Here is a 22123-nt window from a genome sequence, read left to right as displayed (position 1 = left end):
TCTTCACCTGAGTAACCAGGCTGGTCATGCAATAAGTGCTGTTTCCTTGAGTTGGATGAATGAGCACATGTGGATGCCTTTGGCTAAAGGGGGCTGCTGGGTTCTTTAATCATTACTGGGAGGAATAAAATAATAGTAATAATACAACATTAGAAAATACTGCACTGCTGTCTCTGGATACTCATGGGATCATAAAATCACATCATGGAATCACGGAACGGCCTGGGTTGAAAAGAACCATAATGGTCATCTCAATCCAACCCTCTGCTGTGTGCAGGGTCACCAACCAGCAGCCCAGGCTGCCCAGAGCCACATCCAGCCTGGCTTTGAATGCCTGCAGGGATGGAGCATCCACAGCCTCCACCTCCAGATGCACCCAGAGCTCCATGAAGTGAATGGAAATCTGTCCACAGGCTTCAGTGGAATTCAGGTCAGGCCTGAACTCAGCACGAGCATTCCTAGCCAGATTAAATAGTGGGTCTCCTGGTCACCAGGCAAGCCTAGGCATGAAGTGCAACGGGAAGAGTCAGATGCAGTTTCTCTAGTAACTGCCGAACAAACCTAGAGCAAACAGTTTCCTTTGGCACACTGCTGGCAAGAGCCAGCTCTGCAGAAGCTTTTGCACTTTTGATATGGAGCACCAATAGCACTCAGTGCATCTTGCTGGTGGCAGCCTTCCTTCTGCACAGCACCTGCAACTACAGGCACCTTCAGGACAGCAGCTGAAGTCACAACCATTAATGTGAGGTCAAGAACCCTGAGATGTTTCTGTAAGGGACAACATCTGAGATGGCAAATCTCCTTAGGGAAAAGGCACCCAAAGCAGCCTGAAGCTGCAGGTATCACCCCAGAGGGATGTGCTGGACCTTCGGAGCATCAGACCTGGATCCCCCCTGCAGCTCTGGCCCAACCCGCAGCCATTTGTGCACAGGAGAAGGCAGAAACTTGTGCTCCGTATTGACTTTGCCCATAGAAACCTCCTCTGCAACAAAGCTCCCTGTCCCAAGAGCCGTGCGGTCGGTTCGGAGCGTTGGGTCCATCCTCCAGGCACCAGCCCTGAGTGACCATGGAGACAGAGCGTACACAAAGGCTGCAGGCGTGGGGCTGACCCACAGCCAGGCTGGGGCCACTCCAGCACTGACATCCCATGGGGAGAGATGAGGACCCAGGTGCCACTGTAGGGTCCATCCCATCCCCGTGTCTGCCTGGGAAAGTGGTACCCGGTGGGTGGAAAGAAAGGAAAGAAGTTACCCATTTTTCTCTTCCTGATAACTATTTCTGAGCATTCTGTTACAGATTCAGCCCCAGCAGGATTTTCACAAGGTGAGCTTCTCAACGGTAAGTCCTGAATCTTTTTTATCCCCCTGCATTTGAAGAATACAGCAGTTATGGTTGAAAGCTTAATTTTCATGCAAATCCTTGTAATCTGATGGGCTCTGTGTCATTGCAGCAGTAAGTCTGCATACAATACTTCCATGGCATTATCAGTTGCATACACATGCACTGGACATGAGGCACAATTAATTATAATGGCTTCTGCTTATTCCACTTTGTTCTGCAGAACAGACTTTCCCATTTCTTTGGTAGCACTGCAGCGTTTGGGCTGACAACCTCTATTCCTGTATCCCTGGGGAAAAGGGAGATTTAAGGCAATAGTTCTAAGGGTGGCCATGACCGCAATGTCAACTGCTGCTGTAATAACACATGGAGTAATTTAATATTGGAAGTGCTTCCTTCTTTCTCCAGGTCTGAATGCCATCGTGAGAGCAGTGCTTGGTTTGCAGGCAGTGTAGTTAAGCTGATTGTACCCAGCGCCCCGCAATCACTAAACTCACTGCCATCAAAACAAGGCACAGGACACCGCATTGCAGCCTTGCTGCAGCCTCATTCCTAGTGCAAAAAGGGTTCACTTTTCTTTGCTTACATCCTTATTTATAACACAAACTTAATAGTGTTGTAACCTACAGTAATGCTGGGGGGTGGGGAATGGGTGTTGTTTGTTTTCTCTTATAGAAAAACCCAAATATCATGAAAGTAGGAAGAGGAGCTCGTCCATCAGCCTGGTTACTAGGCAGTGTAGTTAGCTGATTGCCACCAGTCCCAATCACTAACCACACAGCCAGGTAAAAAGGCTTGGGGAGATGCCCAGTGGGAGCACACGGGGATTCATCATCTTTGCCCTCAGGACATCCCAGACACCTCTGAGCAAAGGGAATCTGATCTCAGCCTTGCCAGACTTTGCACTCACCCATATATGTTGCAGAAATGTAATCCAGCCCCGTGAGGTTTTTACTCAAAACAATTGTTTTTACCATCATTCTAACCAGCAGTGCCCTGCAGAGCAGGCAGCGCCGTCCTCAGGCTGTGGGGCAGGAGTGGGGTCACCAGATGGAGAGGGGCCATCAGGGCACAGCCCCACACAGCCCCACACAGCCTGACGGGCCCCTCATCTTTGCTGACTCGAGCCCAACTGATGTGGAGTTCGCCCGCATCTTCTGGAACACGGCCATGCTGCCGCCGCTGTTTGAGTCCTACCTGGGACCCGCCAACCTAAGGCATGAGGGACCTTCCCTTGGGCAGACCCCATCCCTTGGGCAGGCCCAGACCCAGGGATGGACCCCATCAGCAGCTCACAGCGTGCAGGAGGCTGAAGCAAAAGAAAGATACCGTCAGCAGGTAAGAGCTGCTCAGCCCAACTCTGTTTCCATCCCCGTCCCTGATCTTTGTGTGTCCTTTGGTGGAGCTCTGGACCTTTGGAAATGACATTAAGAGCAGATCCCAAAGTAGCCCTGACCTGAGTAATAGTTGTGCAGACAACAGCTGGCTGTGCTTCCAAGACACTGAAGTGATCTGTGGATAGAGCCCTTTATTGAAGCCACTATTACTCTAACCCGCATACTAACGTCCCATGTATGGACCACAAATGCACACAACTAGTGGAAATTAGGGCAACTAGCACTAAATACGTGGCCAGCAATGAAATTTCAAAGCTCTTAACACCGTAAATCTGAGAAATCCTTGTAGCCCATTTAAAATAGGAAGCCCTGCTATTGCCTTACCCTTGGAATCTTAGGATGCTCGCACTGGCTGTCAGCCTCAATGAGGAATTTCAGGTTTATGTTGTGAGCATCGTGTGCTAAAAGCTCATTTATTTATTTTTTCTGAGCTCATTTTGGTAAATGTTTCTAATTCAGGCCAAGAAGAGAGAAGAAATATTGGCTTTGCTGAGGAAACAGAGAGAAGAAAGGATTGCGGTATGTCCTGGTCCCTTTGCATCCTTACAGTGCAGCTCCCAGGTCTGGCTGGATCTGCTGAATGAATGAATCCTCGCAGCCCCTTTGCTGTGCTCTGAGGGCTGACGTTTCTCCCTCTATTGTTTCCTTCAGCCCTAATTCACTCAGTACAGAGCAGAGATGGGTGAGGTTTTACCCCAGATGAGGTTAAACTTCTGTCCTTCTGCAGGACACTAATACAACTGTACTGTGTTTGATAGGAGCGGGTAGAAGTGGAAGGAGCTAATGGTGATCAGAGGGTTTTTCTCTTTTCAGAAAGAGCTGATTTCTCGTCCACATAAACCAAAGATGAGAAGTGACCAAGTGAGGTAATGAAAACACCGACGCTCTCCTATCCAAATAGCCAGGATCTATGCTGGGAGATGAGATGTTCCATCTTAATTGTCCTTGATATTGTGAAAACAACTGGGTTTTATCCTACGTTAACACTTGTCATGACAAAACTTAGAAGTGGGAAGGCAGGACGTGCTGCTGCTGTTCTGTTCTTTACTCCTGTACCCTCCATGTGTGCTCCATTTGTTTCTCAGTAGGTCGTAGAATCATTTTGAATTGGAAGGGACCATTCAGGTCCATTAATCTGTTCTTTGCAGCGGGCAGAAGGCGCCTGAAGCAGATCATGAGGACCAAGAAGCAGTGAAGGCCCTCAAGTAGTTCAGCCCAGTTCTGGAGGTGACGCCCTGCGCTGCTCAGGACTTCAGACTGTACATCTCTGCTTTGGTCACACTTGTTGCTTACACCGAGACGCAGCACGACTGGGATGGGACTGCAGCAGCTTCTCAACCCAGCCCAAATTTCCTAGTTCTGTTTAAGTTAAAAGGAACAGTTTGAGCTTATTGAGCTGCGGTGCTATGTTGTGCTGTTGGTGGATTTGGAAGCCCTCTCTATTGCTCAATTACTTTGCGTCCTACAGCACTTTGCTCCCAGTTGGGTTCTTCTATTGGAAGAGAAGCAGGTAGCAGGGTGTGTATCCGCCAGTAATGGAAGCAAACAAAACGCTATTGCTTGCCATGGCGGTATAACAAGGTTTTCTTTCCTTCAGAGTCAGTACAGAATCATTTTCCAATGTGTTCAGCAGACATCCTGCCATAGACTATTTCCTTTGTGTCAGGTGTTATTCCTGGAACTCCTGTTGTACTGGTGGAGCTTTGGGATCATCTCAAAGGCTCGAGTTCAGCCCTAAACCCAGGTTGAGTCAGTTCAGTCGCTCAGTTATTCCTTGTATTCAAGGCATTTCCATGTGATAATAGTAAGAGTTGTGTAATCTCTGCTTTCCGTGTGTTCCTCCTTCTTCTTCTGTTTCTTCCCTTCTTCTTCTTCTTCTCCTCACTTCTCTCCATCCTTCCCTTTCCTTTCTCCCTTTTCCTTCCCTGGGATGGATGTGAAGGCAGGGCATGAAGCTGACAGGACCAGGCTCTGCCAGGCTGGGAGATCAAAGGCACAAACCAAAACACCAAGTAAAGCCCAGAGCACTTTATTGATGGTCAAACGTCGGCACTGCTGTTACAGACAGCCCATGGTCTCCACTCACAGAGGTATTCAAAGCCCCAGCAGGGAACATGGATGATCCCATGGAGCCCAGCTCAGCCCCATGGTGTTGGCTGAAGTGTGGAGCTTCCAGCAGGGGGGTCAGACTCACTGATCTCCACTGGTCCCTCCCAAACCCTCCGGTTCTGTTGCTCATTCACAGCATCCCTCAGTGCACGATGGAGGCTGGATGCTGCTGTAATGCATGACAGGGGGGGTTGGTGTGCAAGGCAGGAGGGTGGCGTGGTATGGGCTTAGCATGGAAAAGAAAGACATGAGAGCGTGCTGGTGATCCAGGGAGCTTTTATTGAGTTTAAATCAACAAAAATCAGGATTTTCTCATGTTGTATTTTTGCACTCTGAACTCGTGCAACTCCCCGAGTCGGTGCTGTGCCACAAACACATCCAGAAACACAGCCCAACCGAGTGGCAGCTCCGCTGGACAATTTGCCAATTACCCAATTGAACCAAAAGCCAATTTGCCCCTCCCCCCACCCCCTCATTTGCAATGATTTGTCCACGTTGTTCACTGATTAACAGCAACTTTCAGCTTCTTGCCCAGGGAGCGGTGGGTGACGACAGCCCACCTCGACCGCAATCATTTTATCTTCAAATAAAGTTTGTTTTATTCTGTAACGGGAACAAGGACTGTTTTCTTCTCCTGCCACCCCTTCCCTTGAATTATTGGTTAAAATACAGCAAGGCTGTATCTTAATAAACCCATCCCTCCCACCACCCCTCCATACCCTTCCCTCGCTTTGTCTAGAGCAGGGTTTAGAAACGCTTCTACATGGACATGTCGACAACACAGCAGTGAGCTGAGCAACACACAGCACAGCCTTACCACCAAGGCCAGCTGCACGCTCTGCTCCAGAGCCCTCATTTATCATCAACTCCAATTAGAGACTGCAAGCTGACAGCAACTGGAAATGCTTGTTGTGCCCAACCTTCACAGCAGGATAAGGCCACTGTGGCATCCTGCAGCCCAGGAACCATGGCAGGTCAGTACTCTGCTCAAGGCCTTCACCCTTCTCATCACTTCATTCATTACAACATGTGAAGTGTTTCTAAACCCTTGGAGCAGACAACCCCCCCCCAACCCAAGTAAAAAAAAAAAAAAGAAATCAAAAAAATGAAGATCAGAATGAGATGATTTGATACCAACGTGTACACAACAAATTCATATCGAGCTTCCATGTTCTTACCCACAACAATAACAAGTCCCAGAGGGCAAAGGAAAGATGCTCCCATCTCATTCTGCAAATTAAAACATGTATTTGAGACCAACCCACCCCCCACCCCCCGTGCAGGGAAAGCCCTCACAGCAACTGCGCTGTGCAGCTGCACACCCTGAGGCCAGCCTAGAAAATACACTGGCTGCAGGTTGGTGTCAATCTCCTTGCAGCCATTTTTACTCAATTGAAAGCGTTTTAGACTTCTGGGAGAGAAAAAAAAAAAAGCAGAATTGCTTGTATTGATATTGTTGTCATCTTTGACAGAGGAAGCATTTGGCCCAGGGGCTCCTCTGTTGAAAGAGACCAAGTAACGCATAAGTGTAAAGGCTGGCGTGTGACTAGAACAAGAGCAGGGTGTCACAAGGAATCTCTAGAAGATTGAGATGCAATTAATCCTGGGGAGAAAAAACAAAGGAAAAAAACCCTAGGCTTACCCTAGTCAATTTGGAGCATCTTTCCATTTGCTGGATCGCATCTGTTAGAGATCGTCTATTTAGCACCAAGAATAGGCTGCTTCCTGCGTTACTGGAAGCAACCCACAAATGGTGCCCCCGACATGTCAGGTAAGTGCCAGTCCTCAACAAGAGGCCAAGTTTATAGTAATACTTTCCATTTAAAAGTTCTGTGCTTCAAGAGGGACCATCAGAGAATGGCACCGGGCTCACCTACCCCACATCCAAAGCAAAGCACACGCACCTCACTCAACACTGCTATCCTGTTCTTGTTACAAGCGTGTGCCCTGGCAAGATACAAAGCTTTTATTTACACTTCCCATGTCTTCGTCGCACTAAAATGATCCCTCTGCTGACTCTGGAAATAATCCTAAGCTGGCTGCAGTACAAGAGCAAGGTTTTACTTTTGGTCAAAGTTACCACCCACAAAATCCCACCCCCCGCCCCCCTCCCAGCACCCCAAAGTTGTTTACATTTAGTACCTGCCAGTCAAATGTAAGCTGTGTGGCTCACAGTTACCTGTGGCCGAGCTCTTGAGTTTGTTGTACTCTAGTGCAGCATTTGCTACAGTTACGGAGTCACTGCTGACCGAAAACAAAAAGAACCAGAACAAAAATAAAACCCCAAACAAACCACCCTTTCCATCATCTTGTAAAGCTGTTGTCAGGAGGCACCTGGTTTGGTGTGTGTGTTCCTCGAGGCAAAGGACAGGTTAAGTCTGCCTTTTGGTTCCGAATATACTCAAAAGAAAAGGAAAAAACAAAAAGTGTGGGACGGGTCAAAAAATAAAGGGAGAAATTAAGACAATTCATTAATTCCTGCCTCAAAGTAAGCAAGCATAGTGTGAGTGCGGCATCGCTATACACAATACATGAGCAAAAGGGATTGCGTTCATCCAGGTGCCTCCTGATGCTGTTGTTGAACAGGCTAGAAGGGAATTTTTAAAGTTTACAGTTTGATTTGTCTCACTCCTTTTGCCTGCAGATCAGGCCAAACATCAAGCATGGTGGGAGGGGCACAATTTAAAGCAACACCGCTTGACCAGAAAGTGTTCCAGCAATACACAGCGCAGAGTGACAGACAGCAACTCGTGCCTAAACAGAGCAGGTGGCGAGCAGCTTTCTGCAGCTCCTGACACTTACAGGGCGGGCTTCGCCTTTCCCTGCTCACCAGAAGTCTGTATTGAGGTCGTGTTGGGCAGAAAATACACAACGCTGCAGGAAATCAATCGTTCCCATCGAGCTCCAGAACTGTCCGTTTATGCGTCTCGGTTTCCTATGGTTTCTTTTAAACCCAAATCCACACCTTATGCAGATACTGCTCAGCAACGCTGACACCCGCCGGATCCCCCTCGTGCCATGCAGAACGCGGGTCACGGCACCCTTCAGAGCTTGTAAAGTTCCTGAAGTTTCTAAGGGGGAAATAGAAGAGTATCTCCACAAAGCTAAGCAACAGACTTCTGAGACCTCAGAGCCTTGCAAGTAATCTCTTCCACACGAGTGGTACAACAGCGCTGCTTACACCGGAGCAAACCCACCCTGACCAGGGACACGCAGTGAGGCCTGCTCTGCTTGGAGCTCAGAGCATTTCTCATCGCTTAGTGTTGCAGAAAACTGAGCCCCTCTCATCTTTAGCTGCTCCCATAATCAGTCACATCCCTTTAACCCCAGCAACCTTCATAAAAAAAAAAAAAAAAAAAAAAAAGTTATATATGAACCCAAACAGGAAAAAAAAAATTATTTACAAAGTTTGTACAATATACACATCTGAATTTCTATGGGACACACTGCACCAGAGGAAAGAGGGCCACAGCTCTGAAACAAGTCTACGTATCAAGTGCTGGAACTACTAATGGAGACTTATGGTAACCAGTCTTTAGTGTTCTGCTAGAGCATAGGGGTTTTCTTATGGCTCCTGCAAGAGATGACAGGCTACTCTTTCCTTCTGGAGCTACGATGCTGCACCTAATCAGCCCAGATTTTAAGTTGGTTTTGTTTTAAATACAGGTATTTACAGTGTGGGTGAACTGCAGATGCATATCAACTCCTCCAACTAAAGAACAACAAAAGAAAAGAAAAGAAAAGAAAAAAGTTGAAGACAAAAGTAGTATTACCAATAAGTTTCACCTCACAGCCCTGGCCTCGAGTACTTGGAGAGGAAGAGAGGGGGGAAAAGAGGGGAACTTTGACCTGAAACCAAAAACGGCTGTTGATTCCTCGGGCTGTGTCGGAAAGGTGATGTTCTGAATGGTCTCATAGCATAAGGCACTTTGCACGAATAAGTAAGAAGCTCTTTAGCTTAAAAACAGATGAGTAACCAGGGAGAAGTTGAAATGCACTCAGTAGATGGTTGGAGAATTTGAAATCGCAGACAAGCTCGTGTTCAAAGATTCTTCTCTTTTCAGGGTTTCTCTTCTTCCCTTGCTGCCCCTCCCACCCAAAGAAAAAACAATTTAAAACCAGCAGTTAGTGCAACTAATGTTCAATCAGCACACAGTGCAAACGAGTGGAAAAACAAAAAGCCATTCCTCCTTTCATCTTCTTTCTTCCTTGCTGCCAAATTTGAAAAGAAAAAAGGCCGAGCTCTTTAGTCTTCATAGTTCCAAAATGAAAAGACGAAGAAAAACCCACAAAGAGAAGGGTATCCCCAGAGAAATGATGTGTCACAGATGTGGATCAAAGGGCTTCACCTTCTGGCATATGTAGTCAAAGCCTGAATATATAAATACACAAATAACAACACCTGCAATTAAGTCAGGTTCTGGTTTTGCACAGAGCTAAGAAATGAATCATGCTGACTGCAGGGCAGCTCCTGAGAAGCCGCTGGCATTGGATGCAGTTCGAGAACTGTCCCTCTGATGTGCCACCATGACCCAACTTCTCCCCCCAAGGAAGCCGCCCAAGGACCTTGCCCAGCTTCACAGTTTGATTTGCTTTATTTATTTTAAAACATGGAGAAAGCTCAGCCAGCAAAGCAGAGGCCACAAGTCACCTGGACATGACCAGCTGGCTGGGGCTAGCCTTGAGTTATTCCAAAGAGATACAGGTTTTGCTTTAATTCTCATTTTAATTAACAGACTGTTTCTTTGGCAATTTTTTTGTTAACTGAGAGTAATTTCAGCAGCTTCATTAGAATTCTTAATTCATGATCTCTAAGACAAGATGCACTACAAAACTCCTTTCAACCCAAATGGTCTGTAGCATCTCAGCTAGTAACAGATGAAATATTTCCCTCTATTTGCTGTGAGAATAACAGCTTCCTTGGATTGTGAACTGACTCAGCCTTTTTTTTCCCTCAGACAGCAATCAAAAAGTCACACTTCCAAAGTCCTTGCCAGAGAAGCCTCATTTTCTTTTAATGCTACGTAGACCTCAAGTGGCAATGAAGATGAATTACAGCTCTGCTACCTACTCAGCTTACTTGCAGAAGTTCTATGAATCAAAGAATGCAAAACAAATATGAGGCACCTATGGCTTGAACCTGCTTCTCTCAGCTGCTGAGATGAACAGGCTGTTCTGTTGGTGCTATGTTCTTAAGAGACCTATTTTCACTCCTCACCTTTCCTGATAATCACTTTCTGCCCCTACTTCTCAGCTAAGAAATACAGAAAGAACTCATTAGGCTGCTCATAGCCATCCTGTCACCAAGCAGGATTCTCCCCATCTCCTCTGACAGCCTATTTCAAACCTTTGTTTTCACATTCCAAGACTCTTCAGCACATCAGTTTCCCCTCTTCCCCCACAATGACATTCCAACACAACTACTCAAGTCAGCACATACGCACATGGTTACTGTTTCTCATCTTCTACAGGTTCACTGTGATATTCTGCCACGTAAAGGCTCTTGTCAATGTTGCTTGGTATGGGCTTTATTTCAGTTCCCAGCTGCTCCTCAATACTTTTCAGGTTGAATCGATCATCGTAGGTGATCAAGTTGATGGCCAGGCCAAGATGTCCAAAGCGACCTCAAAAAAGAAATTTAAACTGAGTAACAGGAGGTTAAATGAAAAGCCTGCAGATTCTGCAGGTGTTATTAACATCGCTTTCTCATTATAAAAGTCAACCTGGACCCCTGCAAGCTTCACATCAACATCTGATAAGGACTTTCTACTACCAAGTAAAAGTCTTCCACTACTGCAGTGTGGAACTTGAGGTAAACAGAGTTCCACTCTTCACTGTCACCATCAGGGATATATCTGGAAGCTGTCCAGACATCAGAAACAAACTTTGGAGCACAAGCAGAACAACAAACAAAACACACTATGCTTTAAAAAACACAGAAATTAAGTTTTCAATATAGAATCTTCCCAAACTGCAAACAACAAGCATTGGCGAGTTCCATGAAATTAAAGCAAAAGGTGCTTTTTTTCCTCATTTTCTTTTTATTTTTGGCCTAGGCTCTTCAAGCTCATTTAAAGAGCACAGCCATTAACTCAGTTATTTGTGAAGAAAATCCTATGCCATCATCCCTGTAAGTAAACATCAGAAAAAAAGCTATTCCAAATAATTATCAGTACAGTGATAGAAAGCAGAACCCAATCAAAGCATAAGGAATATTACAATTATCAGCAAAGCTGTCCCTAAAACATGTTTTTCCTCTCACCTGATCTGCCAATACGATGGAGATAAGTCTCTGCCAGCTTTGGAAAATCAAAGTTTATCACCACATTCACAGCTTGGATATCAATACCTCGGGTAAACAGATCTGAAAGACAACCCAAGTCATGAAGAACGTTAACTTCCATGAAATCTAATGCTGGGCTGGGAAATTTAGCCTTTGTGAATGTTGGTTAGCACTAGTTTCTAAAGAGAAGCCCTTTCTGTGTATCAAAACATTTGACATAAATTCTGTTATAGCCTCTTCCTGCTCTTTATCCATGTTAAGCATAATAAAAAGTGAATGATCAAGACATCAAATCTTCAGTTCTAGGTAAAAAAAATAATGTGAGCTACGTCCCATCAACTGAACTATCTCTGTTTCATTTCAAGTGAGTTTTAGTAATGCAGTCAAGATACAACTCAGGCCATATACAGACCAATCAGAACTGCAAAGCATTTGGGAAGTGATGAAGAATCAGTAAATCATTATTCAATAATGCTAGCCACAGTTCTACCTACAGTTCTTCTACTATTTCATATCCAACAATTTATAGGACACTCAAATGTTAGAACATAAAGAAAACATAACTGAAGTACAAATTATCATCACAATGAAAGGATTTGTTAGCAAGCTGCACCACCACAGGTTGCCAAAAAGAGAAAGCCTGCATGCCTACAGATTTAGGCTGGATGTCAGGGAGAAGTTCTTTACTCTGAGAGTGGTATGTGGGCTGTGGCTGCCCCGACCCTGGAGGTGTTCAAGGCCAGGCTGGATGGGGCCCTGGGCAGCCTGGGCTGGTATTAAATGAGGAAGTTAGTGGCCCTGATTGTGGCGGGGGAGGGTAGCTGGAGATTCATGATCCTTGAGGTCCCTTCCAACCCGGGTCATTCTGCAATACAGGAGCACTGCAGCCCGCTACACACAGGTATGACAAAAATTCTCTTACTAAAACAGATTAGTTTTATCACTAAGCAGTTCATCAATTATACCTGGGCTAATGGCTACTCTACCACAACCTTCAGAAATGCATAGGGGCTCTTACCAGTGCAAACAAGATTGCGGCATAAGCCATTTCGGAAATCGTGGAACACGCGGTTGCGATGCTCCTGGAAACACATAAATAAACTAATTAAAGAACAGTTATGACTTTCAGTTGAGTGCTCAATTTACAACCACAAATCCCACGCTCGCCCCTTCATGAATATCAGCTGAGTCTAAACTCCTTGTTCTGCCTCTTAATACCAAAACTTCTTTTGTTCCCAAGGTCTATTTTCATTCCCAGTGTTTTGACTATCATCTCTCCTAGCTCCATGCCAAATGCTGTATATTAATACCTTACATCCTAAAAATATATTCATGAGCATTGACATAAAATCTGGAAACATCCTTCCTTTAAAACTCAAAGTAACTCCATTTTCCACTGCAGAGCATTTTCCACCACTGAATCAGTGATGGTATGAGCCAAGTGCCTGCGCAGACTATTCTCTCACTAACAAGCCACACTGGACTATGCAGATTAATACGCAGTTTCATTTTCAGAGAGTGAAATGAACAAGTTGCAGTGTCCCACTCAAATAATGATGCCTCCATTTTTTTTTGCCAGAAAGATAAAAATAAGAGAAATGAAAACCAGGTCTCAAGCAATCCTGCACACATCTGCACAGCTGTGTTCTCAACACTGACATCAGCTCCTTTTCTGCTTAAATTACTGCTCCATATATAGCCCAGCAAAGGTTCGTATTGTCAGTCCAATGAACAGCCAGGTGTCCATTAAAGCTGTCGTTTTAATTTGTTCTAGTTTACATACAAAATGTAAGATATTTAAAAGTCTTACCACCTTCCACGCATCACTTCAACCTCTTGTCAGTGTCTCCAAGTTCACTAGCTAACAAGGAAAGCTATAGTGTGAAGCTTGAGTACATGAGCTACTCTACAAGTAACATAAATCCCTGCACACCAAAACCACATTGCTATTTTTCATGTTTACAGCAAGGCCATGGGTGCAAAACTGCTATGCAGTAATAGCTGGTACTTTCACTGAGAGCTTTGATCAAAGCTGTCTCCCTGACTTCTCAGATTCCCCTACAGCCGTGGAGCAAGATGTGCTGCTTGCCAAGTCACGCTGTGAGCTCACACTGGCTGAGTACTGCTCTGTTTGTATTCCTAAATACCAACTGATCAGTTTGGGAAGAGCAGAAAAAAAGTCTGGACACAAAGTGGAACTAAAGCAAAATACATTTTTACAGCACACATAAATTTAAATAAACCTGAAGAACCCAGATAGCAACTGCTGTAACTTTGTACTTACCTGCCTCATTTTAGCATGGATATAGAAGCAGGAATAGCCCAGCTGGGAGATCTTTTTGGCTAGCAATTCAACCCGTTGAGAGGAGTTGCAGAAAATGATCGACTGGTTGATCTGGAGCTGGAAATATAATCAGAGTGTTCAGTAAACGTGGAATTTTCACAGCAGATCTAAGGCATGCATCTAAATCCCTTTCAAAAAGAGAGAACAGGTGCTACAAACAATTCATAACATATATATTTCTGAACAACAGGGGAAAAAAACTTCAAGGTTCTATAGCACAAAAGTGCAGAATACGAATTATTTTTAACTCTAGCTCACAGCATCATTAGTACATTTTGTCATGGAAAAACCTGTCATCCTAAATCTTACTATTTTATTTTGAAGTAAAAAACTGCTTTTGTAGGCTCTAAACCCTATTGCTTACCCTGGAAAACAGCGTATTGAGGCAGTGAACCTTCTGACGCTCAGTTACATAGGCATAGTACTGGGTAACTCCCTTCAAGGTCAGCTCCTCCATCAGATTAATCTCATAGGGTTTCTGCAAATGGGAATTCTGAAAGACAAAATAAAATAAAGCAGGCGTATCTACATGCAAAACAGCATAAAGACATCCTGTCCTCTGGCACACTTAAACTGCAAAGCACGAATGCACCACCCAGATACTCTGTATCTGTCATGAGAAAGGGCAGGTAAAATTTCAAGAAAGTTTATGAAAGATTGCTTATAAATCCAAGGCATCAGACCACACTAAAAGCAATTACCTTCTATCCCATATTTAGGCTGATATATTAAACCAAGAAAGCATGACTGTGTAAATAAAAGAACACCACTCACTCGTGTACCCTATGTACAGTGTCACAATCATATGTACAAGATTCCAACTGCACTCACCATGAACTTCTGTACACTCAGAGGGAAAGTGGCTGAGTAGAGCAAAATCTGTCTGTTTTTAGGTAGCGTGAGAATAATGTCTTCCATTATTTGAACAAAATCTTGAGACAGCAACTTATCTGCCTGTAACAACAGAAGTACAAAATACGACATTAAAGAGATGGGACAGGCTCCCAGTCCTCTGGTAGTGTAACACAGCAGAAAGAAAACACCACCAGGAATAGTCTCCTCCCCAGCTTCACTCCCTTTGGAACAATCACTACACTCTAAAAGATATTTGATTTAGCTGCTGGAAACAGGATTCACCACTTAAAGGAAGTTTACATTTCCTGGTTTTCAAAACTGTTTTCAAAACAGAATCAAATTAAAGAAAAATAAATAGACGCCAAGAGCTGTCATAGGATTATTTTCTCAACCTTCTCACTCAGAAGCCTGTAATCTCTCAGATGTTCATAAATCAGTTTATATGAACTTGTGGTAAGCACCACTCATTTGTTACAAATCGAAACTAAACAAAATGCATTCCCTCCATTCAGAAGTGACTGTTAATCCGTTCCACAGCAACAAAAAAGTAAACAGAAGTCAAAACCTTTTTAGGAAAGCAACCTAGGAAAATTCACACCCAGAAAACTTCTGCCAAAATACCTTCTCAAACCACCAAGAAATGATTTAGCTATAACCTTGATATCCTCAAGCAAAACTACTTGTTGATGTGCATAATGAGGTGGCTGGCTGAGACACATCACTGCTTTAACAAGTGAAAAATGTTTTAACATGAGCTACTTGCCTCATCCAATACTATCATCTGGACATGCTCAACTTTTGCTACTCCCTTCTTGATGAGATCGAGAATTCTTCCAGGGGTAGCTATCACCACATGCACTGTGGAGTGAGAAGAGCAAAAAAAGTTAAGGCAACTCAGGCAGTGTTTCCAGCATTCAGAGATATGTTTTATACCAAGCATTTGAGAGAATAACCACATACAGTGACAAGGACACACTGCAAACTATTTTCTAACAAGCAAACAGTAGCACAGGCAAAAGAGAAAAGTACAAATTCTCCCACCCAGGATAATAGCCCCAAATAAACAGTAACTGTAATGCAACAAAGTGCACCAACCTGTATCATCAAGCCTCATTATGTCATCTCGTAAATTGGTTCCTCCTGTTGTTGCCATCACTTTGGCACCTCCCATGTGTTTGCTGACTTGGATACAGATTTGACTGACCTGCAGGGCTAGTTCACGGGTGGGAACGATCACCATTGCTGAAAGTTAAAAGTATCAGCATGAATTACTATTAACACACAGTCTTAAATACTTCCCTGTAGAACACAGAAGCTTCACAAAGCCATATTTCAAAGTTTTGCAGTTCCACTATAAATATCCTGATAGGTATCTATAGAAGTCCTAGAAGCTGCTCAAAACAAGATAAATGCCACATGTGCTCCCTCACACTCGCTCCACACAGCTCTCCCAGCCACCGCATGTTTATTACTCCTAATCTGCTTTCTGAGGCAAGAAAGTAAAGTCTGGAAGATACCTTCCAATTCAAGTTCCTGAAGGGAAACTTGCAACTTATAAAATTCCACCTTCCCTCCACCATTCCCCATGTACTTGCTTTACAAGTGTGAGCAGACAACCTACATCACTGCATTTCATCAACCAGCTTTTAGATTCAAGTCTAGACAGTGAGCAATAATACCACCACCTGGATGCAGCTAAGGCAGACCCATCCCAACTGACCTTGTATGTTGTCCTTCTTTAAGTCTAGCCGTTCAAGTAAGGGAATGAGGTAGGCTCCACTCTTGCCTGTTCCATTTTTCGCTCTAGCCAAGATATCCCTACCAGACAAAGCAATGGGGATGCTCTCCTCCTGAAATGACAGTCAATGCATGAACAATCACCAGCTAGGCTCACTAAAGAGATTAACAAAATATAACTCTCCTCACTAACAATACAACATTACATGTTTATTCTGTGAACAGAATATCCTGCGTGTATCGTGCTCTCACAGATGGAAGGAGTTAAATCTATCAGCAAAGAGTTCTTCAACACAATACAACACTTCTGCTCCCAATATCCCAAATAAAGTTCTTAACCTGCTCAGTACTGGGTACTGCAGGCATGGTAAACCCAAACTGATACATCAGCAAAAAGTAATTTACAAAAAAAATTTAAAAAAAAAAATTGAGGAGACAGTGACAGACAGAAACTCCTCCAACAGAAACAGACATGCATCTCTTAATGCTGGAAATGCATCAGCCCATGTAATCTCAAACCTGCATGCTTCTGTGATTAGACTTTACAAAAGGGAAGCCTGCCAGTTTTGAGACTTCAGCCATTCATATAGAGGGCACATGTACTCTTCAGTTTGCTCTCCTTTGCAGCAACAACTAAACAACCCAAATACCTACAATCTTCATTTAGAAAAGGTGATGTGTTAGAATCTACTTGAAAGAAATAAGCCGTAGCTTCCTTCATTCCTTACAGAGATAAAGTGGCCCAGTTGTCAATGATAACTCTCTAAGCAACAATTGAAAATAAAACTAACACTACCTTGTCTCCCCAGCAATTTCACACACGTCAATTGTTACTCGTAAAACAACTCTTAAAGAGGAAGGGACAGAAAAGTAAACTTACTAACACATTAATCTCTCTCCTATAACCTCTGTTATGACTCCTTCCAGATGTGTATGATAAAAAAAGCCAAGAATGGGTGGTAATGCCACACAGATACCTCTATAACTACAGATATGCAACCTACAGCAAATCAAAGTTTTCCAGGAATGTATAAGAACAGCCCTGTCCCCACTGTGACTGCTATGGCTACTGATGCTTCTGAATGAGAGGAACACATTGATGTCTCCACAGCGAGAAGGAAAATCAAAGTTAGTTTCTCTAAAATCTCAGTCAATCCCAATCTCTTCATCAGCCAACAGCTATGATTTACTTGGAAATCAGTGTGTGTTCCTTCCTACAGTCACAAAATCCTGCTGTTCAAATCCCCAGTTTCCCCGAGCCATGACACAAGCATTCACCATTTAAGCACATGTAATATCAGTGAGTTTATAATAATTAAGTTGCTGCTTATAACTAGTCTGTTTATTATAACAACCTGAATAGGAGATGGCTTTTCCCAGCCCATTTCAAAAATTCCCATCAGCAACTCCCGTTTCAAACAGTAATCTTCAAACTCATTTCCTTTTGTGGAGGTCACGTCCTGGATAATCAGAAAAAGCACATCCATAAGATTAGGTCACACAACCCACAACCAAGCATCAGTCAGACCCGAGGAGAGGCTGCTTATGCAGGAAGATCAGAAAGCATGTTCCATTACTAGACAGGAGTTCTCACTTATCAGTACAATATCATAAAGTGGAGAAGTAAACATTAACTTTCCAAAAACCAAATACAATCCTGTGAATATACACAGACATCTTTTGATTTCTGCCTTGCAGAAGACACTGGGCCCAAGCTGCAACAGTAATAAAAAGTAAGAAACACATTAAACAGTGTTATTGAGCTTCACGAGAGAAGCATCTCTCCCAAGTAATTTTAAGAGAACAGATTAATTTTACAAAGCAATCCCTCATTTAAAACAGCTGAGCAAAAGCTTAAATGCTTTTGAATCTTGTATGACTTTTTTTTCACTGCAGCTTCTCCCACAATTTCCATTCCTACAATTCAGGAATCCTTACAGAAGTTTTGATTCTCAAATCCTTTGGAGGGAGTTTTAAAGTCTTCTTCCAGTCATCGCCAGGTCTACAGCAAAACAAACAAAGACAAAGACTGGTTTAATCATTTGATTTTGCATTCTGATTTTCTTGGCAAGTGATTAACATGTGATATTTTCAGCTATAAGCACCTACAGGTACAAGCTCAAATCTTTTCTGAGCAAAGTGGGATGCAACAGGCAGGAAATGGGAAACAAAGGCACTGAGCAGCCTGCCAAGTGCAAAGCAAACTTGGGAGATCTTTATCCTGTCATGATTCAGGTCCCCCTTTTGGGTCACCAAATCAGTCCACTGGAACACAGATTTCAAACTGAGCACTGACATACTGACATAGTGATGTTAAAGAAATAAGTAATAAATCCACACATGTATATTTCAATACTGGTGCTAAAAATAATAATAATAAAAAAGAGAGACCCACATTTCTGTGTCCAGGAACTGTCTATTTGATATCCGTGAGTAATATAAGATGAAATTATTTCTGGGGAGAAAACTAAGTAAACACACACTCCATTTGACTCTCAGTGAGATTCAGACACTCTTCCTCTCTGAAAAGCCCCCATATAGAAGAAAACAAGTTCTCCTCCTCCCCAGTCCCATTTAGGAGTAAGTTCTGATGAGTTCTATTGGTAGTAACCCAGTTTAAAAACACCACAGCTGAAAATGTGTTAAGCAAACAGTAAGAGCTCGGGCATTCCATTAGGCACTCTCTCAGGCAGGGAAACAAATTCATGTTGCTTGGGTGCAGTGGCAACTATGGGAGGAAAAAAGTGAGCTGCTATCGTAACATTCAAGTCTCACAGGTCTGAGATAATTTCCAACCAGTATGTATTATTAGCACACTTCCAAAAGCAGTTTGATGGGACAAAAGAGACAGACAAGTGTCATAAAGGTACCACCATGTCCTGGCTTAGGCTCTGACTAATTGAAACTGGAGTGTTGCACCAGGGAGTGCACTCACCACCATTTAAGTTCAATGACAAAAGAGAACTGACTGGAAGGTTTCTCACCACAAAAGAGATCTGCAACAACTAACCCCAAAGCAAGCAAAACTGGACTAAGATTAGGCCGCGTTTCCTCCTTTGTCTTACATTTCTGTTCCTTCCCACACCACTTAAAATGAGCAAAGAAAACAGGATGCTGCTGCTCAGTGGGCTACTGCTGACAAGCAGCTACATGTAGTGAAAAAGCAAAGCATCAAGTTCAATTTTCACAACAAATAAACTGCAAAGGTAAATGTCAGAGAGAAGCTCACACCTGGAAATACAGCTTTCTTTTCATAACACACATTCCAGGAGACTTCTGTCATCAACGTCATAAAACAGAAACAAACTTTAAAAGCATGTACCCAAGAAGGCTTTCCTCCAGATACCATTTAAGCATTACTCTTAAGGCACTGGATACGAATACTTACTTAATAGTGGTGGTCATGCTCTGTGCTTGCTGTTGGGTGCCATTGTTAATTGTGTTGGCATTTTTCAGCTGGTTCATCTGTTGCTGAGTCTGTGTGCCTCCACCTCCTGGGCCCCCGCTGGGTTTCACAGGGCCTCTCAACTGCCCGTTCTGACTGGATAGACCCATTATAACAGGGTTCTCTGTTCTGGCCGTGCTCATGTTTCTATGTTTAAAGATGTCTTTTTAGACTTCAAAACTTTGAAAGTCAGTACAGAAACTGTAATAACAGTTTATTAGACTCTCCAAAATGAAGAGATAAATAAGTCTTGCTCAATATATGAGTCCTTTATTGCAATGCAGGCAAGCACCTGTAAGTCACTCAAAAGTAAAGTAGTAACTTGCTCTGATGCACTGTGGATCAACTTTTTTTTTCTTTTAAAAAAAAAAGCCCTCTAACAAAGCTGAGTTATATCAGAATTCACTTCCTTCAATCTGAAAGAGAAGCAGACAATCACAATTAATACACAGACTTTTGTACACAGTTTGTATTCTCAAACAGCCCACAGAGCAGCCCATCATCCAAACATCACCTCTTTGCAGGCAGCACACAGCTCGGTTATTGCTTTTCTGTTTCCTCAGCACAATGAGACACATATCAGACCTTTTCCCCCCCGCTGTGAAGCTGAGCTGAGGTCACCAGAGATGATTCTGTAAACAGCTTTCAGTTGCCTTGCAGGAACGGCTTGAAAAATACTACCTAGGCACAAATGATCTCAAGTGTTTCACCTGTTCTTCAAGTTCCTGCACTGCTGGGACACAGAAAAACCACCGTTCTAAGCAACAATGTTAGGCACAAGCCTTTGACAGAAGGCAAAATGACAGCATCCAAAGGAAAGTATTGTCAGGCCTAAAGAAACATTCGACTCCAAGTGCCCTTTTTAAGTGAGATTGAAATGATCTTTAAGAATAAAAAAAGACCAAGTTCCTCCAGCTCTGATTTCTCACAGCTTATTCACAAACGTTTTTAATTGGGTCGGGATTTAGCTCCATTTGAAACAGGGAAACCCATGGTATCATCGAGCTGAAAAGACAGAGGCTTCTCAGTGAATCTAAGCAACCATGCCCAAATGAAGCAGTTGGGAAAATACATTTATAGCACGTATCTAACTGCCTGCTCACGCGTTCGGCGTGACGTTATCGTCCAGCTGTCAGCACAAACTGCACTCAGGAGTTGAAAGTAGATTGTCTTCAAAGGTCTCCAACCTGAAGAGCTCCATGATTCTAAGGCAACATTTGGTACACGATGACTTAACTCTAACATTGTATTTGATAAAACCACAGAGATGACACAAAGTCTGCACCTTATACACAGAAAATAAGCATGGCCCAGAGCTTGATAGCTCCTTACAATACACTGAAGGAGCCCATATACTCTGAGTTCAAAACCTTGCAGAGGAACAGAAAGTGGTGCTGCAGGCCTGGACAGTTTGACGTCACGGACAGAAAATGCAAAGGAAAATCTGCTTGTCCCCCTCCCCCCCCAACAAGCATTTCTTTGGAAAATAAAAGGTGTATTAGAGAGCATTGCGAGAGACTGGAAAAGGAATGTGAGCTCCTCTCACAACGCCCAGCTGTTTCCATACACATCAGTTATGATTTCACGGTGAAAGTTTAAAATCGGCTGCTTTTCCTGCCTAAAAACAGTTTCAGACTCTTTGAAAAGAGAACTCTCCTTCCCATTAACTTTGTAAGAACTATGAGAACCAGGAAAGTAATCTCAGGTTTACCATGATCCAAACAGCAGCTATTACTCAAATATTAGCAGTACAGAGACCCTCTCGGTCCGTTAAGGCTCCCTATGCTTTCAAAGGACGCTCAGGATCAAACAACCCCTCACCAAACGCAGCGACTCCCCGCACTGCTCGCCAACAACGCCACCATTTCACAAACGCTCCGACGGACACAAGGCCCCGTACAACAACTTTCCCTTCGTACCGCAGCCCGGCGGCCGCCCCTCAACCACGTAGGGTCCCGTTGTGGCCGCAGGTGGAGCGTTGTGCCGGGCGGGCCCCGCACAAAGCGGCCGCGCCATCCGCCCGCGGGATGGGAGCCCCACGGCGCCCATTGTCTCCGGCGGACCCGGCGCCCACAGCGCAGTACGGAGCAGCGCGGCCCCCGAACCCCGCGTCGGGCCCAGCGCCGCCCGCTCGCTGCAGCTGCGCCACACCGGGACCTCCCGCCCGCGAACAATGGAGCGCTCCCCGCCCGCGGCCCCACGGCTCGGGCCGGCGCAAAGCCCCGCCGCGGCCCCGCCCCGCGCTGCTGCCCCCCGCTCCCACCGCTCCCGGCGCTGCCCGCCGCCCCCCGCCCCGATCGCGGCCCCTCACCCCGCCAGGCCTCGGCTCTCCCGTGTAGCTCCGCAGGCCGCAAGGCCCGGCCGAACGGCAACGACCGCCCCGCCCGCTCCCACGGGCCCGCGCCCACCCCGTGTCCCCGGCCCGTCCTCACCGCCACCAGCCGCGCTCCCCCTCGCCCAGGTAAAAAAAAATCCTCTCGCTCCCGCTGGGTGCCTTGTTATGGCGACTCGACGCTCCAAGATGGCGGCTTCCTCCTTCCTCCCGTGCGCCCTCCCCCTCCCGGCAGGGCAGGGCACGGCACGTCGCCCCGCCTCGCACGCACGGACGCACGCAC

At 44.7% G+C, this 22123-nt stretch overlaps 2 protein-coding genes across 14 annotated transcripts; one reads left to right on the top strand and one right to left on the bottom strand.

Annotated features, from left to right (window-relative positions):
* Positions 1-568: 568 nt before the first annotated feature.
* HOATZ (HOATZ cilia and flagella associated protein) lies at positions 569-5950 on the top strand. 9 transcript variants are annotated; one of them, XM_015884066.3, is made up of 6 exons: positions 569-1223; positions 1297-1338; positions 2331-2676; positions 3195-3254; positions 3549-3601; positions 3884-5950. In XM_015884066.3, the coding sequence occupies exons 3-6, from the start codon at positions 2389-2391 to the stop codon at positions 3942-3944; spliced, it is 462 nt and encodes a 153-aa protein (XP_015739552.2). In that variant the 5' UTR covers positions 569-1223; positions 1297-1338; positions 2331-2388; the 3' UTR covers positions 3945-5950. The 9 variants fall into 9 exon arrangements, with proteins under 9 accessions (XP_015739552.2, XP_015739553.2, XP_032304994.2 ...); XM_015884067.3 differs by having other exon boundaries at positions 578-1223; positions 2328-2676; XM_085525930.1 differs by having other exon boundaries at positions 637-1169.
* On the bottom strand, positions 5104-22066 carry DDX6 (DEAD-box helicase 6). 5 transcript variants are annotated; one of them, XM_085525924.1, is made up of 14 exons: positions 21820-22066; positions 19452-19924; positions 18002-18065; positions 17419-17523; positions 16047-16176; positions 15422-15568; positions 15086-15184; positions 14303-14421; positions 13836-13964; positions 13412-13528; positions 12146-12209; positions 11107-11208; positions 10289-10468; positions 5104-9216 (listed from the first exon to the last, which is right to left on the bottom strand). In XM_085525924.1, exons 2-13 carry the CDS (start codon positions 19649-19651, stop codon positions 10293-10295), a joined length of 1452 nt encoding a protein of 483 aa, XP_085382050.1. In that variant the 5' UTR covers positions 19652-19924; positions 21820-22066; the 3' UTR covers positions 5104-9216; positions 10289-10292. The 5 variants fall into 5 exon arrangements, with proteins under 5 accessions (XP_085382050.1, XP_085382047.1, XP_085382049.1 ...); XM_085525921.1 differs by having other exon boundaries at positions 18002-18092; positions 21941-22066; XM_085525923.1 differs by having other exon boundaries at positions 21941-22066.
* Positions 22067-22123: the final 57 nt, after the last annotated feature.

The sequence above is a fragment of the Coturnix japonica genome, chromosome 34 (genome assembly GCF_054131305.1).
Source record: "Coturnix japonica strain WE chromosome 34, WE-NBRP24, whole genome shotgun sequence".
NCBI classification, from domain to species: domain Eukaryota; kingdom Metazoa; phylum Chordata; class Aves; order Galliformes; family Phasianidae; genus Coturnix; species Coturnix japonica.
Note: the sequence above shows the minus strand (reverse complement) of the source record. Positions and strands in the feature narration are given on the sequence as shown.

Bases quoted from the DNA above. Each gene is read 5' to 3' on its own strand.
- DDX6 (XM_085525921.1), bottom strand. From the start codon at position 19,651: ATGAGCACGGCCAGAACAGAGAACCCTGTTATAATGGGTCTATCCAGT. The intron at 16,177-17,418 runs GTTGTTATAATA...CTGTCATTTCAG, and splicing joins AAAAGCCATCTCCTATTCAG to GAGGAGAGCATCCCCATTGC. The intron at 14,422-15,085 runs GTAGCTCATGTT...TGTTACAGGCAG, and splicing joins GATAGTATTGGATGAGGCAA to ATAAGTTGCTGTCTCAAGAT.
- HOATZ (XM_015884066.3), top strand. From the start codon at position 2,389: ATGGAGAGGGGCCATCAGGGCACAGCCCCACACAGCCCCACACAGCCT. The intron at 3,255-3,548 runs GTATGTCCTGGT...TTCTCTTTTCAG, and splicing joins AGAGAGAAGAAAGGATTGCG to AAAGAGCTGATTTCTCGTCC. The intron at 3,602-3,883 runs GTAATGAAAACA...TGTTCTTTGCAG, and splicing joins ATGAGAAGTGACCAAGTGAG to CGGGCAGAAGGCGCCTGAAG.